We start from the raw sequence: 17,347 nt of genomic DNA, 5'->3' as shown, positions 1-17,347 counted from the left end.
GATGAATCTTTTCTCCACAAGCTGAAATCCCATCATTTCTCAAGTGACATAAAGCTGGCGATGTGACAGAAAGTTGGGAAAGCTTCAGCCAGCTGTTACTTCTTTCTTCTTCAGCTCATTCAGTCAAGAACCCAAAGCTCCCATGACCAGACCAGTGAAGCTCCTGAAATGACACAAAATCAGCTCATTTTCATACTAAAAATATGTATTATTTGGTTCATGAACCAAGTACATGAACTCCAAATGGGGAAACTTAGGAAAATATGGTTTGGAGGGCATTAAGGGGATCTCAGCAGAGTTCCTAACAAGGGCTCTAAGGTTGACACCTAGCTTGGGGTGGTTCAATCTGCCCTGGGGAACTCTGATTCTAGTTGCAGTATGACCAAGATCATTAGTCTAAAGCATGCTCTAATCCCATCAGTCAAGGCTAATCAACATTCAATGCTAAAGGCAGAAACCTAGCTGTTATTACCCAAAACAGCAAGAACCTTCTAAAGTTGAGCTTACTACTCTTAGCTAAAAATCTTAAGAACGATTTTCTAAGGATTTTCTGGAAATCGAGGAAGATTTAGCAAATATTATTTGCTAATCACCCCCTGAAAACCCTAATATAAATGGAACTATCCATTAATGCTTCAACAACCAACAATATACACTAAGACTGTAAGACATACACCAGAGAGATTATTCCTTAACCTCTCTGCTTAAGCTTTCTCCAAACTCTGAAAAAGTCTCTAAGTTCTTAATTTCAAGCCTAGAAACTAAGTTCCCAAACTCCTAACTCACAAATAATTTCTCATAGCTCTACTCATAAACACTTACTTGCCCTAGCAGAAACCTCCAGTAGTACTACTATACACTCTCACTCATTACTCATACTATTTACAAATGATTTTCTCTACTCACTATATATATTATATTTATGAGCATGCCATGGCACCATAATGATCTTGCTGTGCTAGCTAGGATCTCTCTCTCCCTTCATCTTACACTAAGTTTTCTCCATTATTTGTCATTATGGAACCCATGATATTTACTTATTTATTTACTATCAATGGTTATGATGTAACTGTTACTATAGAGTTTTTCCCTCATATTGTTGTATTAGAAGACTCCTCTCTAGAGCCAACGGATGAAGCTCTCAAATCAAAAGAAAAGAAAAGAAATAAAATAAAATATGGATAATATACAAATTTTTTTACAAAATTATATACAAAATACAAATAATTATTGGTAAATAAAAATGTAATATTAGTAATAGACTCATGTGGTAGCCATTAAAAAGTAGGTCACAATAGTAGTTTGTAAAAATATAATAAAATAATTGAAAAATGCTATATTCACAACAATAGAAAAGTAATTTCAGTAATAAATTTAAATTAACAATTAACCATCTATAATTTGTTGTGAAAATATTATGAAAACTTTACATGAAAATATTCTGAATCCTTCACCGACAGACGAGTTTTTTTTTTTTTCTTGTAAGACCACGTGTCCCCCTCAGGTCTGTAGGGCTGCTATCTATGCTATCCTTATCAGCCGACTGCTTTTGATTTTGTCCAGCTCAGCAAAGTCACCTACGGTGGGGCCCAACATCAAAATATCTCAAATCCGATATGGCGCTTCTGGCATCTCCATTTTGTCCACGTCAGCAACCATGGACTCTATCAGTTGATCTACCCATCTCATCCAGATATTTTTCTTCTTTTGCAGTTGAAGAAAAAGTCTTTCTTCATTTTTTCAAAAAAATGGTCTCTCTGTTTCTTTTCACACAGCTCCAGTTCTTCTCTGCAGAAGAAGAAAGCTTTTAATATTTCCTTTTCAAAATTATGATTTGATTTTTTTTTTTTTTTTAATTTTCAAAAAACTCATTAAGCAAAGCAAAAGGGTGTTTTGTGCAATATATATATTTTTTTTGCTGGATCGAAGAACTCGATAATGGCAATTGATGAAGCTCTAGAGGTGACTAATTTTTATAAAGTTTGATGTTCAGCTTGTAAAATTTTCATGCTCTTTGTAATTTTATTGCTCTACTTGCTGAAGAAAATGGTTCTGTATTGTAATTATTGCTTTGATAATTGTGCTTTATTCATGACTCTTGTAATTCATGCATAGTAGATCTTTTTGTTTTATGAGTATGTACACCTTTTTTGTTTGACTTAGGGTTTGGAACTGTTTTGTGTGTGTTTTTTTCAATTTGGGTATTGTGGATATTTAATCTCTGGGTAGTTGTTTTGACTTTTGGTTAATTTTAGAGTTCAAAATAGTCTTTGTGCTAAGCTGAAGATTGAACTTTTTGTGTAGTCACTTTAATCATAGACTGTGTTCAAAGTTCATAAAGTTTGTATTTTGGTTTATCTTATATGATGTTCTGATCTGGCAGGGGTCCATGGTGAAAGCAGCTTTTTGGGTTTCAAGGCATTTTTTTGTGGATTAAGAACATTCATTCTGATTCAGATTTGTATTCATTAAGTTATAAATTTGTTATTATGCACGTTGATTCATCGTGTATTTTACTGATTTAATTGTACTGGTATAAGTAGAACTTTGAAGGATCTGTATTTGCTGAGGTTGGGGTTCATGAAGACAAAACTATGTGCTATTTCTTTAACGGATTGAAGAGAGTTTTTAGCCGTTCAGAACTTGGGCTCTCTTCATCATCAGTCTTTCAGAATCTGATTGAAAGGAATAGTCCCAATGAGCATTGAAGGTGATGATGGGGACAAAGAGTCGCGGGAACTAAATTCCTCTTTGCTAGATGGGAAGAATACAGTCAAGGATGGGGTTGTGATGGGTGAAGAACAAGGTGTACTCAAGGAAGGTAAGTTGAAAAGTGATGGAATATCCGAAGATGTGAAGGATGGGCAAGTGGGGGTTTTCCAAGTACATGCTGCTCCACAAATGCCTCAGCAGCAGAGTCAGGGGTCAATGGTTTGTTGGGAGAGGTTTTTACATGTTAGATCCCTTAAGGTTTTGCTTGTGGAAAATGATGATTGTACTCGCCATGTTGTTGCTGCACTGCTTCGCAATTGCGGTTATGAAGGTTAGGGACATGGTCTCGGAGACAGTAATGCTTAAATATTTAATTACACTTGGACAGTGGATGCTGCTGTGTTAGCCTACACTGTGATAGAAGTCTTTGAATTACGCAGTTATATATCTTGAATTCCATTTATATACAAAGTAAGTTCTTATCTGCTGCGTAGGCTTGGAAGAATGGGTATGGGGGATTTGGGGAATAGTATATTGTGTGGTGAATGGTGATGTTTGACAAAGTGCTTTATGTTTTTTTTTATAAGCACTCTTTTTGTTATATTCCAGATGTGATATAGTTATTCACTAAAAAGAAGAGAAGCTTCCTACAATCCGTAGGACAAGTACATGTATAGGCTCCTTTATGCATATGTTGTTTCATTACTGAGCTTTTTAAAACGAAGTAAATTAATGTCCAATGTATCAAAGCCATCAATTTGGGCCTAAAAACATTTAGTAATTCTTCATGTAAATGTCAGGGATCTAAATCCAATTAAAGATGCTCCTCCAAATTTTCACAGATAATAAACCTCCCAAAAATAAGAATGATTGAATATGTTAGTTGAGGTTGTAAGAAGCTCTATCAAATGCTTTTCTGCTTGCCTTCTGCCAATTATACCTTGTTATGAACCAGCAGCCGGTTTCAAATGATCATGCTTATCAACCTCTCAAATTTTTATGTTTTGTGTTGTGGACAACCTGGACTCGGCTTTGGCTGATAGAAGTAAGATGGACAGCTTCAAGCCACATTCTTGAGCCTAACATCAAGCCACGCCTGCCCTGGCCTGCAATAATACTTGCGGCTAAAATATTTCTTTGAATATTCAAAATAATAATGCTATGTATTCATTGCATCAAGATATTTGACATCGTTGGGAACTTCTCTGTGAGGTCTTCTGAATACATGTATCACTTGTCCTTTTTCCTTTTTTCCCAATTTTCATTTGGGTATTATCAGTTATAGAGGCAGCAGATGTATTACAAGCATGGAAGATACTAGAAGATTTAAGAAATCATATTGATCTTGTCTTAACTGAGGCAGTCATGCCTTACTTATCTGGCATTGGTCTTTTATGCAAGATTATGAGCCACAAAACACGCCCGAACTTACCTGTGATTAGTAAGTAGATTTAGTGGCTAATTTTATTAAAGTATAGTTGAATTTGTTATGACATCTATTTGATATATACTTTAACTGTGGCTACTGATGAGATTTATGTGCAGTGATGTCATCCTATGCTTCAATGAGTTTAGTGTTTAAGTGCTTGTCCAAGGGTGCTGTTGACTTTCTAGTCAAGCCTATACGAAAGAATGAGCTTAAGAACCTTTGGCAGCATGTTTGGAGGAGATGTCAAAGTGTGAGTTGTTATAACTTTCCATTTCAGATACCAGACTTTCTTCCATGAACCAATTTAGGTGTGCTACACTGTTTGTAGACATACAAAATAAATTCTTTTGCTTTACTAATCTGTCTCCATGTCCAATCACATGTAGGCAAGAACATTTTTCTTTTCATGGTTGGTGTCATGTAGCACTAATTTCAGTTGGGATATTATATTTCTATAATATTCAGTGTCTTGTTTCAATTTCTTAGAAAACAATCTCAGATTACAATCTAAATTTTCATTATATTGATCAATGAATAATATCTAAACTAATTCACTCTGAGATCTCATATTCATTGCTTCTTCCCAGTCTAGTGGCAGTGGGAGTGAGAGTGGTTCACAGACTCAAAGTTCTGGAAGATCAAGAAGTGTTGAAAAGTGTGAAAACAACTCTTGCTGCAATGATGAGGATGATAGTGAGAGTATTGGTTTAGATGTTGGAGGTGGAAGTGACATTGGGAGTGGCACTCAGGTATTGCTGATTCTTTATAATTAAATTCCAAGATTTTGTGTGGTGCATAACCTGTTAATAAAATTTATTGCAAATGAAACTCCAGAAGATGATAATACTCCTTGCAAGCTTTAAATGGGCTTAAAAATAAAATTCTTTACTTTGACTTTATGCATTAGGCGTGACTGGAGAATATTAGCAGGAATTTGAGTTAATTTTTCCTTAATTGCACTTATTGCTGTTTTATATTTTCATGAATTTATGAAAGGATTGGGTAGCTTACAAAATCACTTGTACTCCCCCACTTTCCAGTGACTTGATTTTGGGGCTATTAACAACTATGCTTATATTTATTAAATTTTTATACATGTGTAGTATGAAAAACTGTGATTTGCAATAAGTTGAAGATCAAGGGGCTGTTTGGTTTTTAAAAACCATCACTCATCACTCCTCACTCAATTTTCGTCACTCATCACTCATCACTTAAAATACCCCAATTTCCTAAACCCCACCCGTTTGGCACACTATTTTCAGCTTCTCATCACTCAAATATTTCTACTTTTTGTGGGACCCATACTTGAGCACTTGGTTAGTGCCTTCTATTAGCCTACCTGCGGAACCCTCATTCCCCACCATTTTTTTCACTTCTCATTTCCCCTTCACCCCTTCACCCCTGTTACTCTCCCAAAATACAAACCAAAACCCATAAAAATGTAAAATAAAGAATCACTCAACTCACCAAATGGTTCTTCTCTTTCCCCCGAAACCTTTGTTCTTCAAATTTTTGGATTTTATGATATTATTTTCTTCCTTCCTTTCCTTCCTTTGCTACCATGTAAACCCATCCATGAAAGAAAGTTGTGTTGATTTCGTGATAAATTTTCCAAACCCTCCCACCGAAGTTTCAAAAATCCCAAACAAGAAAAAAAAGAACACCTAACACACAACACCATGGTGTTCTAAATACAGAAGCAGGACAACTAAAAGAAAAATATAAATAAAATCTAAACAAGTAATGGGTATTTTGAAACCCATTCATGTTTGTTCAAGGAATGGGTATTTTGAAACCCATTCATGTTTGTATTTTGAAACCCCAAATCCAAATCCAAATTCCATTTGTCAAACCCTCAAACCTAAATCAACCAAATCCCCAAATCCACAAACAATTACAAAGGAAGGAACTTTCAGCTCAAAGAAAAAAAGAGAAAATTGAGCAAAAAAAAAAGAGGGTTTCAAAAAGAGGGTGGAGCTTGAAGCTAGAAAAGTTTGTTTCTTCATTTTTTTTTAATGGGTCTGAGACATCCTTACCCGGTCATGGAGTGCAGCGAAGACCAAAAATATTTTGTGATGAAAGAAAAAAAGAAAAGAAAAGAAAAGAAAAGAAAGAAAGAACTGAATGGAGTGTAGTGAATACAGAAAGAAGAGAGACAAAAAGAAAGAAAATTGGAGAAGAAAGAAAAAAAAAAGAAAAGAAAGAAAAGAGGAGTTCTTGATTTTATTTTTAATGGGTCCGAGGCATCCTTACCCGGTCATGGAGTGCAGTGAAGACCAAAAATATTCTGTGATGAAGAACAAAAAAAAAAAAAGAAATAAAGAAAAGAAAAAAGGAGAGTGACCGGTGGGGGAGAGAAGGAAAGTGATTTGACAAGACTAGTGGGTCACAACCATGTGTGTTTATTTACGAAAATGCCATGAAAACTGAGTTTTGATAACTTGAAAACACCTAAAATGTGTTTTCAGTTTCCATAATTCATTTCTCAAAAATTAGAGAATTGAGTGATGAAAACAAAAATTGGAAACACATCCAAATACACTACTCAGCCGTGGGACCCACCAATTTTGAGTTATGAGTGATGGAAACAAAGTTATGGGTGATGAAAACTGAAAATCCAAACAGCCCCTAAGATTTTGGGGGTTATTTGTAAGTTGGATATTGAGAAAGCCTATGATCATGTGAATTGGGAGGCTTTTCTAGATTTTCTGAAGAAAATGGGATTCGGGGTGAAGTGGTGTAGGTGGACCCATACTTGCATATCTATAGTTCAGTTTTCTATTTTGGTTAATGGGTTTCTAGCTAAATTTTTAAGAAGCTTGAGGGGACTGAGACAAGGGACCCGCTATTTCCTATGTTGTTTTTGGTTATGATGGAGATTTTCAATAGGATGATGCAAAGAGTTGAAGGTGCTGGTTTACTTTGTGGTTTTAGGGCTGATGGTAGGCAGGATGGAGGAGAATGTGTCTCGCATCATTTGTTTGCAGATGAAACGATTCTATTTTGTAATGTAGATGTGGAGCAAATTCTACATGTTCGGATGCCATTTCTTTGTTTTTAGGCTGTGACGGGATTAAAGGTTAAAGTTTTGAAGAGTGAGATGGTTCCTATTGGGGAGGTTCATGATGTGCATGCCTTGGTAGAGATTTTGGGTTGAAGGATTGGGACTTTGCCTATGACCTATCTTGGTATGCCATTGGCGGCTTCCCACAAGTCTCCTACTATTTGGAATCCTATTTTGGAGAAAATTGAGTGTAAGTTGGCTGGGTGGAAGAAGCTGTATTTGTCAAAAGTTGGAAGATTGACGTTGCTTAAGGGTACATTATCTAGCTTTCTCACTTACTTTTTATCTCTTTTTACCATCCCTACGCATGTAGCCAATAAAATTGAGAAGTTGCAAAGAGATTTCTTGTGGGAGATTCCAAAACACATTTAGTGGGGTGGGATAAGGTGTGTGCACCTATGGAAAATGGTGGTTAGGAGTAAGGAAATTAATTACTTTTAATAAAGCCTTACTAGGGAAATGGTTATGGTGGTTTGGGGTTGAGGAGACAAGGCTTTGGAAAAGGGTTGTAGCTTTGAAGTTTGGGGGTGTGGTTTGTGGAGAAGTATCCGAATGGGTTGGGAGTTTTTTAGCAAAAATGTTCAATTTGAGGTAGGCGTGGGGGATAGAGTGAAGTTTTGGACAAATTGGTGGTGTGGGGATTCACCACTCCAATTGACATTTCTGGTTGTGGCATCTTCTCTTGAACGGTTGGGGATAGAGGAATGGAGAAGTTGGGATATTCGTTTCATTCAAATACCAAATGATTGGGAGATGGGTGTTGTGGATGAATTTCTTCGTACTTTGGGTTTTAATTTACCTCCAACTAAGAATGGAGACCATATGAGATGGAAGTTGACGAAGAATGGGGATTTTGATATCCGCTCATTTTACAATAAGTTACGAGATCCTTGGCATATTATTTTTCCTTGGAAAGGTATTTGGAGGGTTAAGGCTCCTCAGTGTGTTTCTTTCTTTGTTTGGACTGCAGTTTGGGATAAGATTCTTACAGGCAAAAATCTGCGGGGTAGAGGGTTTGATTTTGTTGACTGATGCATTATGTGTTGGTGTAATGGGAGATGGTGGATCATCTGCTACTTTGTTGTGGAAAGGCTTATTGGTTGTGGAGTTTGGTGTTTAGGTCTTTTAGGATTTCATGGGTCTTGCCAAGATCGGTTGCAGATACTCTTTTTGGTTGGCGGAATTGGTTTGGAAAGCACTCGTCTAGCATTTGGAATTTAGTTCTGCTGTGCTTAGTGTGGTGTATTTGGAGGGAGTGAAATTGACGGACGTTTGAGGACATGGAAAGCTCCAACGACCAGCTGCTTGCTTCTTTTAGTGGCTCCCTTTTTGGCTGATCTAGGGTTTGGGGACTCACTTCCAATGATTCTCTTCCTGTGTTCCTTCGTTTCCTCCTTTCTATCTTAGTTTAAATGTCTTAATTTTGTTTTGGAAGTATCCCAAAATACATGTTCACTTTTTAAATATAAAAGTTCTTGCCTTTTCAATCTCCTATAATACCCTCACCTTTTTCTCAAAAAGCAAAAAAAAAATATTATTTATTATAATTTATGCAACCTCTGACATAAAATTAAAAATAGTTTAGGAAGATTACTATATTTTTATTTTGTTATTAATAATCATGCTATTTCAAACTAAGATGTATAAGATGTAAAATATAAACAACATTACATATGATGTGACTGTGCTATTTCAAGCTTACTGTTCCACTTATAAATGTGCATGTTTAAGTTAACGTTGAGGATGCAACTCCTTTCCTGATCTTGTGTTCATTAAACGCCAGTCAAAAGTTATTATACATGGAAGTTATTACAATGATTCTTAGTTTTGATATTTTCCAAACAATCAATCTCTAATGGCCATTTGGATAAGTTCATACTCTTGCTGATATCTTTGTCACTGGATTGTGTTCATCAAAAATTAAATGAACTTCAACATAGCACCAATTATGAGCCAAAGCCAAAACTGAACTCTGAACCAACTGTGTGCCTATTAAAGAAGTCATATCCAGTTGACATCAAGAGGACTGTCCTATTTTTAACTGCTAGATTCATATTGTTTTGGCACTGAAATCTAAATATTATGCATATGCATTTAATTACATCTACAGAAACATTTATACACCAAGCATATCTATGTGACAGATTAAAGCTATGCAAAGATGCATCTAGGAAGAAATTATGATATTATGTGTCAATTACTTGATAAATCTTTCTTATATTATGGCATGCTAATCACAATTCCATCCATATACATCTTTGTATCTGTCAAAGACCTGGACTCCTAGATATGTACAAGAATAGTATCATTCTGTTATTATTTTGTAGAGCTCTTGGACAAAACGAGCTGTAGAAGTTGACAGTCCTCAACCTGATTCTCCATACGATCAAATGGTGGAGTGTCCTGATAGTACTTGTGCCCAAGTTGATAGTACTTGTGCCCAAGATGTCCGCTCAAATGCTGAAACATCTGGTAACAAATTGGTTCCCGTGGCCAAAACAAGGAAGCTCCAAAAAAAGAAGGAAGAATGTGGTATACCTGAAGGTATTCTAGATCTCTAATCCTCTAAGGCTTTGTTGAGAGGTGTTTAGTAAATATATCTTCCTCTTTTCTTCCTTGGTGAAACAAATTGTATCTCCTTTTCTTATTTCAGACAATGCTCCAACTGGTAACAGCTTGGAAATGGGTGTGCCTAGAAATCTAGGTATACAACTTGAGTTCCTGAGGAATGATCTGCTTGAGATAAGCTCTAGTAAATTGACTGAGCAAATTAGTAAGGAACAGCTAAACCTCAATTGTGAGAGTCCATCCATCAAGCTAAAGAACGAACATGCTACTCTGACAGGTGATGTTACCATTACTACTCAGTCTCAGATGGACAGCATGGAGTTTGAAGCTCCAAATAGGAATTCCAAGATCTCAGACATCAACAATAAAGCCAATAATGATACAGAAGAACTTCCATCTCTTGAGCTCAGTTTAAAGAGACCTCGAGTAGTTAAAGACACAGGGACAGAAGTTCAAGATGGCCGATATATTTTGAGGCAGTCGGACCTTTCAGCCTTCTCAAGGTATATGAGGGAAACAGGAGAAAATTTCCCATTGTTATAATAGAATATGAATAAATTAATTTTCCCTAAATCCTGAAGGATATCTTTTAATAGTTTCCGCAATTGATGTGTTGATGTGTTTCCTATGTCTATGCAGGTACAGAGCCGTCTCAAATACTAACAAGGCTCATCCTAGAAACGTTGGAAGCAGCTCTCCACATGGTATTTGCTTAGATGTTACCACGAAAGAATCGTTGCATGATATTCAATTCCATTCAGGTGGCAATCCTCCCAATCAGTTCTCAAATGTGGGTAGCAATAACATTGATATGGGCTCTGCGATTAATACTGCTTTTGCCAAGTCACTAATAAAAAAGTCATCTATATTAAGCTCGGTCAAACATTTGCACCCATCTGATTTCCATTCCATGAAAGAGGGCCCGATATATGCTCCTACAGCAGTGCTGGCTCAATCAAAAGGCACACACAAGGAGCTCCAAAATGAGCACCTTTATCACCATAAGAATCACCACCGCCATCTTGTGCACAACATGCAACAACAGTGGCCACCTGACCACAATGACTTGTCCTTGAAGAAAATGGCTGCAGCTGCTCCACACTATGGCTCATCCAATGTGTTGGGTGGGCCTGAAGGTAACACTGCCAACTATGATGTTGATGGAAGTTCCTTAAGCAATGGACAAAATGGAAGCAGCTTAGCAGTTGAGGCTGAAGGGACAGACTTAGAAAGTGATGGTGGAATTTCTGGGAACAGTGGCAGGGGAGGTCCTAGTGGGAGTGGAAACACAGTAGGCCACAACAAATTTGAACAGAGAGAAGCTGCCTTGACTAAGTTTCATTGGAAGAGAAAAGAGAGATGTTTCCGGAAAAAGGTAATTGATGTTCTTGCATTTTTCTGATGCTAGGTGTTGTTGACATTTCTTATCTCTTTGCTTGTACTGAGTTCTTCTCTCTTTTTTGATCTCCCCCTTAAAGGATGTGTTCCAATTTTTCTTTTCTTTTCTTTTTTGCTGAATGTTGAACTGAATTCTTTCTTCTTATTTTTTTGTGTAAAGCATATTGATTGGGAATGGGGCACTCATTGGGTGCATTCTTTGGAGTTTCACATGTCTTGCACTATTGTGGTTTCTTTTGAATGGTAAAAGTGGATGATGACAGTTCACAGAAAACAAATATGACTACAGAAGTGAGATTGAGAACCCATCAATAGTGCACTCATGTGTTTCAGCATAAGACTGAGATGTGCACAACTAGTACAACTAGACTGTGCCAAGAAAACCATGTACCACTTATCAGTTCAGTGCATAATTTCCTGGCCTGTTGACTTTCACACCCTAGCTTTACTAAATCTAGGCACCCAGGATGTCTACACATACCAGATAAGGAAAGCAAAATAAGAAATAGAAACAGGGGGGAAACAAGATGTTCATCCACACTTGAAGCATCTTATTTATGCACAGGATCATAAAAAAGAAAGAAAGAGAAAACTTCAAATATATATATAATGGATTATAATTGTCACATCTACTCCATAACTAGAAACAGAAAAATTCAAATATTGGGAGTTCTTTTTATTGTTATAAACTGAATTATGATTATTGCATCCAATCCACAAGGAGTTCTTTCTTTGTTTGATTTGCTTCATATTGCTGATTATATTGAGAGTAGAGAACCTGTACATAAAAAGAGTTGGTGCCTGGGGGTGAATCCTAAGGATTCCATAATTTAGTTCCTATGGGAGTGCCCTGCCTATAGATATGAGCATGCATGTTCACAAGTCTGATTTGGAGTATTGTAATATGCTACACTTGTTTTATTTATGTTTGTAACTTTTGAACTTTCATAATGATGGATATGGGATGGGGTGATGGTTGGGGGGAGGGGGGAAGCAAAGTTGTATAAATTTATATATTTCACATTTTTATAGACACCAATTTGGATCTATTAATGTTGATTGATTTTGTTGGACATATTTGATCATAATTAATGCTGGATGTTGAGACTTTTTAGGATTTGATTCTCTTTTATTTTTTCAATGTAATTGATGACAAGTTATTTCCATTTCTAGTTAGGTTAGAAATTTTTTTCCTTTCCTTCAGTCATGTAGTCTGGGAGTCTTATTTAAAGGCCCCAAATGCAATATTGTAATCAATTGATAATGGGTTAATGAAATTTAGGTTGGAAGTTTTCTTCCAATGCTTGGTGGTGATTCTTGGGCTCATATTTTTATCTCATGCTGGGTGGTGATTGTAAGCAACACTAAGTAATGATTCCAAGTCAATCCTAGGCGGTGATTCCTAGGTCTTATCCTTTTATTTTGTTCCTCTTTTGTTTCCCAAACACAAGTCCCCCTCTTAGAGTTTGTCGTCTCGTATCAAATTTTTCATTGGAGCAAACCTTGATCTAATCTAAGAAAGCCACCATAACCACTACCCTTCTTAATGAAGGATTCCCATCCTCACTAGCACAGCCTATCATGGCACCTCCAAAACCTCAAATCAGCTCTAAAGCCAGCTCAAATCAAAATTCCCAACAATTCATAAAAAAAAGAGGGTAAAATACCCCCATCTTAGACAACCTAATCTCATTGCTACAAACAACAAAATGGAAAGACCCATCCAAAACCCAACCTAAACTGTAACAACCCCGCCCCAATTGTGTAGATATTGTCCGCTTCGGGGCCCATGCCCCTCACGGTTTTGTTCTCCTTCAAAGCACACAGCAGTGGGAGAAAAGGTCTCTACACATTGAAGGGAGGTCATTCCTTATAAACACATTCCCATGTACTTCCCTAGGCGATGTGGGATTCCATGGAATGCAAGACCCCCTTTTTTGAGTCACTACACAAACCCCTGGTCTAGATTCCCTCTAGCCGGGAACCAAAAAGCTAGGCTGAATCCTCTACCAACCTAAATTTATCCTACCATCAATAAAAGCCTCAATTGAACCCTGACTAAGGCTGAAACCCATCCCAAACCACCACAATTGAGCCCACTACTCCTGAAACACCAAATCATTGAAAGCCTAGCTGTAAAATGCGTCGTTGCAACACCTCCGACCACCACAATTCCCATAGTCATAAAAAATTCCTTCTCAATTCCTCCTTGACTTCTTTATAGGTTCCACCTAAATCACGCATAGCGAATTGAGATAGGCCTTGTAGCCCTAAATGCTATTTCCTTTACACCACGCCTCCCTTGCCTCTACCACAAGTTTGCCAAAGAACTTGCCTCACTGCTAAAGTCGACCTGTGCTGGCCTTTGATTTTGAAGTTGATGGAAACTTCATTGTTAAATTGAAATCACTTAGGCCAACCTCAATGGGATTGTTTTGTCAACCCGACTAATTTCAAAACCCCAATTTGCATCGCATCATGTTTATATACAAAAAGAAACCCCAAAACTGGATCCAAACTGACTTAGAAAGTTTACTTGACACAACCAAAAACAAAACAAAATGTGACCCTGCTATTGCTGCCATGATTTACACTCAATGGGGTCAAGCTTCTCCAACCTTGGGAGACTTGGTGCGGACACCAAATTGGACCTATTAATGCTAATTGATTTCGTTGGACATGATTGATCTTAATTAATGCTGATTGATGTTGAGACTTTTAGTATTTTATTCTCTTTTTATTTTCACATTTAATGTAATTGATTACAAGTTATTCTTATTAGGTTAGAAATTGATTTCCTTTCCTTCAATGGTGTAATTTGGGAGTTATGTTTAAAGGGAAATTATTGTGTACTCTCGGAGTACCATAAATACGTACTCTCTTCTTTCACATGAATGATGGATCCTACTAATTAAATTCATAGTGTGACCCACTATTCATGTGAGAGGAGGGAGTACGTATTTATGGTACTCTGAGAGTACTTAATAATTTTCCATATTTAAAGGCCCCAAAATGCAGTATTATAAGCAGGTTGGAAGTTTTCTTCCAGTGCTTGGTTGTGATTCCTAGGTTCTATTTTTCTACTTTCATCACTTGGCAGTGATTCCAAGAAAAATACTAGGTGGTGATTCCTACGTCCTCCCCTTTATTTTGTTCTTCTTTTGTTTCCCAAACACAAGTTCTCCTCTTAAAGTTAAGCCTCAGCTGAAGGCAAGAGTGTACCATGCATCTTTTTTCGATGTGGGAGCAAGTCTAAAAAACTGCTCACGTCGCTTGCATGTGTTGTAGTGGTACACTCTTGCCTTCAGCTAAGGCTTATAAGGTATGAGTGGGGCGTATCTTTCTTCGATGTGGGAGCAAGTCTAAAAAACTGCTCACGTCGCTTGCATGTGTTGTAGTGGTACACTCTTGCCTTCAGCTAAGGCTTATAAGGCATGAGTGGAGCGCATCTTTCTTCGATGTGGGAGCAAGTCTAAAAAACTGCTCACGTCGCTTGCAAAGAACAAAGCCGTGCAGGTCCTTCGGCCCTAGAGCGGACAAAATGCTTGAGGGCTTGGAACAAATCCTCCCCCACAGTTGCCTATGGACGTAGATTTAAGGCAAAATCTTGTTAGTCCTTGGTGTTTTCTCTTGTATGTGCTTGTGTCTATTTTTCTTTCTAATTTTCATGTTTTGTATTTTTTTTTGTGAGATCTTTCTCAAACCCATAATAATTTTCATAATCAATCTTGTTTGGGGAGTACTTTGGGTGGCCATTTCGTGCAACAATTGGATCAATTATAGATTTTGCACCTCTTTGTTTTCTTAATCAGTTGTAACAGCAAAAGTAGTTTGCTCTTGTTTTCGAGCCTGTGTTTCAAACCAATACCATTTCCCTCTCAGAAAAGGTTTGGTGTCTCCAAAATTTATCTCTTTTGGATCAATCGAACAAGCAAGATCATCATAGCTTTATGCAGGTTCTCATTCAATACATACCATATGCTCCAGATTTTGGTATATGCACACATCACACACACACGTTGGACAGAATTTAGATGGACGGAATTATTTCTTCTGGGGCAGTCTTCTGTGTCATGTACAGCCATCTGGCTTTCCTTAACTGGGAAAGGCAGTCATTCCTGTCTATAGAATTATACATTTAGAGTTTTTTTTTTCTTCTTATTTTTAGTTACTCTTGCAGCTCCTTTCATATATGAATATTTGCAGAGGAATTGGTTTAACTTGATTCTGTGGTTGGTTTTTCAGGTTCAATACCAAAGTAGAAAGAGACATGCTGAACAGTGACCTCTCATTCAGAGAGACAATTTGTGCAGCAAACGGTGAATGAAAACACAAGCAAGACAACTAATGGTTAATTTAATGCTTTTCCTGTTTAGAAAAATAAAAATGCTTTTCCCGTTATTGATTAACAATTAATTACAACTGTGACAAGCAGTCTACACTCAAGGATGGGAGGTCATTTAGGTAAATCTCGGCTTTTTATTTTTTGGCTTATTGCTGTGGACATTAATTGCTACTTCTAGAAGAGTGCTCTTACTTGCCTTCTGCAGGGAAAAGAGTCTTCTTTTGTGTGGTTCTATTATGGTTTCAATTGGGTATTTGGAAAACTTTTTACCCTTCTACATTTCATTTTCAAAAGCTCTTCCTTGTTGACTGAATTATTGAGACTTCAGCCTGCCTCATTTCTTATGGAAAGTTAATTCCTTTGTCAAGTTCCACATCAAATACAGATATATTTCAACAAGGTTAGTCAACATAGGATCCAGTATATGCGTTCAAGGAATGGAATGACACCAGCTCTTGAGCTATCGGCAGTGGCATGGTTGTTGTTTCATTGGTTGCATGATATTATAAATGAGAGAGAAGAAACACTAGTTAACTTGTTGGAATATTCATGTGTGAGTAGTGTGGTTAATTAAGTAGTATAGTTTCATTAGTTTAAACTTTTTGGGTTAAATAATGTCTTAGTTTGTTAAATCTTAAATGAGTCCCTCACAAAGTGAATTTTCAATCTTCAAATGTTTTAAGGAGGGGGCTGCTTTGTATTTAAAAAAAGAAAAAACCTAGCTCTATTTCTTTTCAAACTTAAATGCTGTTCTTCCATTGGGCATTCCTCTGCCCCCCCCCCCCCCCCCCCCAAAACAACACACACACAGATGACTTTATATCAATATTCAAATAGAGACTTGTCTTTATCTACTATAAGTATATAAGAATTTGTGGAGAAATTGCACTTCACCACCTTATATTATACCCTTGATTACGCTTTGTACCATAAACTATAATAAGTTTTACACGTTGCACCTTTGACATCAAATTTGCTGTTAATTTGGATGGATGAGTATGACACTATAGGAAAAAACCTAATTGCCCACCTTCATAATTTCTTAAAAACAAATGAGAGATTATGCTTTATCTCCTAAACTATACTTTTTGTTATACTTTGCGCCCTAAATTTTGAATTCTGTCCAAATTAATATCAAACAACAAATTAAAGTGTGAAGTGTAATAAGAGTCATAGTTTAGGATGCAAAGTATAACAAGAGTCATAGTTTATAGTGCAAAATATGCATTCGAAAAATTTAGGATGTAAAGTGTAATATTGGTATAGTTTAAGGTGGTAAAATGTAATTTTTCTAAGATTTATTCAAAAGACTAAGCTAACAATTTATTCTATCCTTATCCTTATGGACCTTATCCAATTTATTCATGCTTACTACCTCCTAAGGGAAAACCACATTGTTATGGACCCAATTGGTTTGTTGGTTACGGAACCAAAATCTCCTAATTGATAAATGTACTACTTCGAATGAGTACAAACCTCTAAAGTGAAAAGTCACTTACTAATAAAAAAATTTTAACTTTTCTTTATTAATCAATATCAAACCATATACATACAGCAGGTTTTACATGATAAAAGTTTTACAAGATAAAAGTAACATTCAAATCCAAAAGAAACCTCATCTTTATAACTCTATTAAAATGACATTATGCATTTGATCATTAATGAAGCAGCTGGTGGGATCACCATATTCATGGTTTAAAAACTATTGACTGTAGTTGCCTCTTCGTGTATATGAGAGAGTGATTCTTATTTCTTGAGAAATCTGTGGACTTTTTAACTGGTACTATAAAGGACCTTATTTGAGGGAAATCGAGGCACCTACAACATGACA

At 36.6% G+C, this 17,347-nt stretch overlaps 1 protein-coding gene across 1 annotated transcript; it reads left to right on the top strand.

The window, feature by feature from the left end:
* The first annotated feature begins 1,702 nt into the window (after positions 1–1,702).
* Positions 1,703–15,829, top strand: LOC126691746 (two-component response regulator-like APRR7). The gene is made up of 9 exons (XM_050386853.1): positions 1,703–1,962; positions 2,384–3,043; positions 3,992–4,153; positions 4,258–4,391; positions 4,729–4,890; positions 9,533–9,749; positions 9,859–10,276; positions 10,413–11,148; positions 15,417–15,829. Exons 2-9 carry the CDS (start codon positions 2,698–2,700, stop codon positions 15,453–15,455), a joined length of 2,214 nt encoding a protein of 737 aa, XP_050242810.1. The 5' UTR covers positions 1,703–1,962; positions 2,384–2,697; the 3' UTR covers positions 15,456–15,829.
* Positions 15,830–17,347: the final 1,518 nt, after the last annotated feature.

Source organism: Quercus robur, chromosome 7 (assembly GCF_932294415.1).
Source record: "Quercus robur chromosome 7, dhQueRobu3.1, whole genome shotgun sequence".
Lineage (NCBI taxonomy): Eukaryota > Viridiplantae > Streptophyta > Magnoliopsida > Fagales > Fagaceae > Quercus > Quercus robur.
Note: the sequence above shows the minus strand (reverse complement) of the source record. Positions and strands in the feature narration are given on the sequence as shown.

Coding starts and splice junctions, on each gene's coding strand:
- LOC126691746 (XM_050386853.1), top strand. CDS start 2,698: ATGAGCATTGAAGGTGATGATGGGGACAAAGAGTCGCGGGAACTAAAT. Junction 3,044..3,991: donor TCGCAATTGCGGTTATGAAG/GTTAGGGACATG, acceptor GGGTATTATCAG/TTATAGAGGCAGCAGATGTA. Junction 10,277..10,412: donor GACCTTTCAGCCTTCTCAAG/GTATATGAGGGA, acceptor ATGTCTATGCAG/GTACAGAGCCGTCTCAAATA.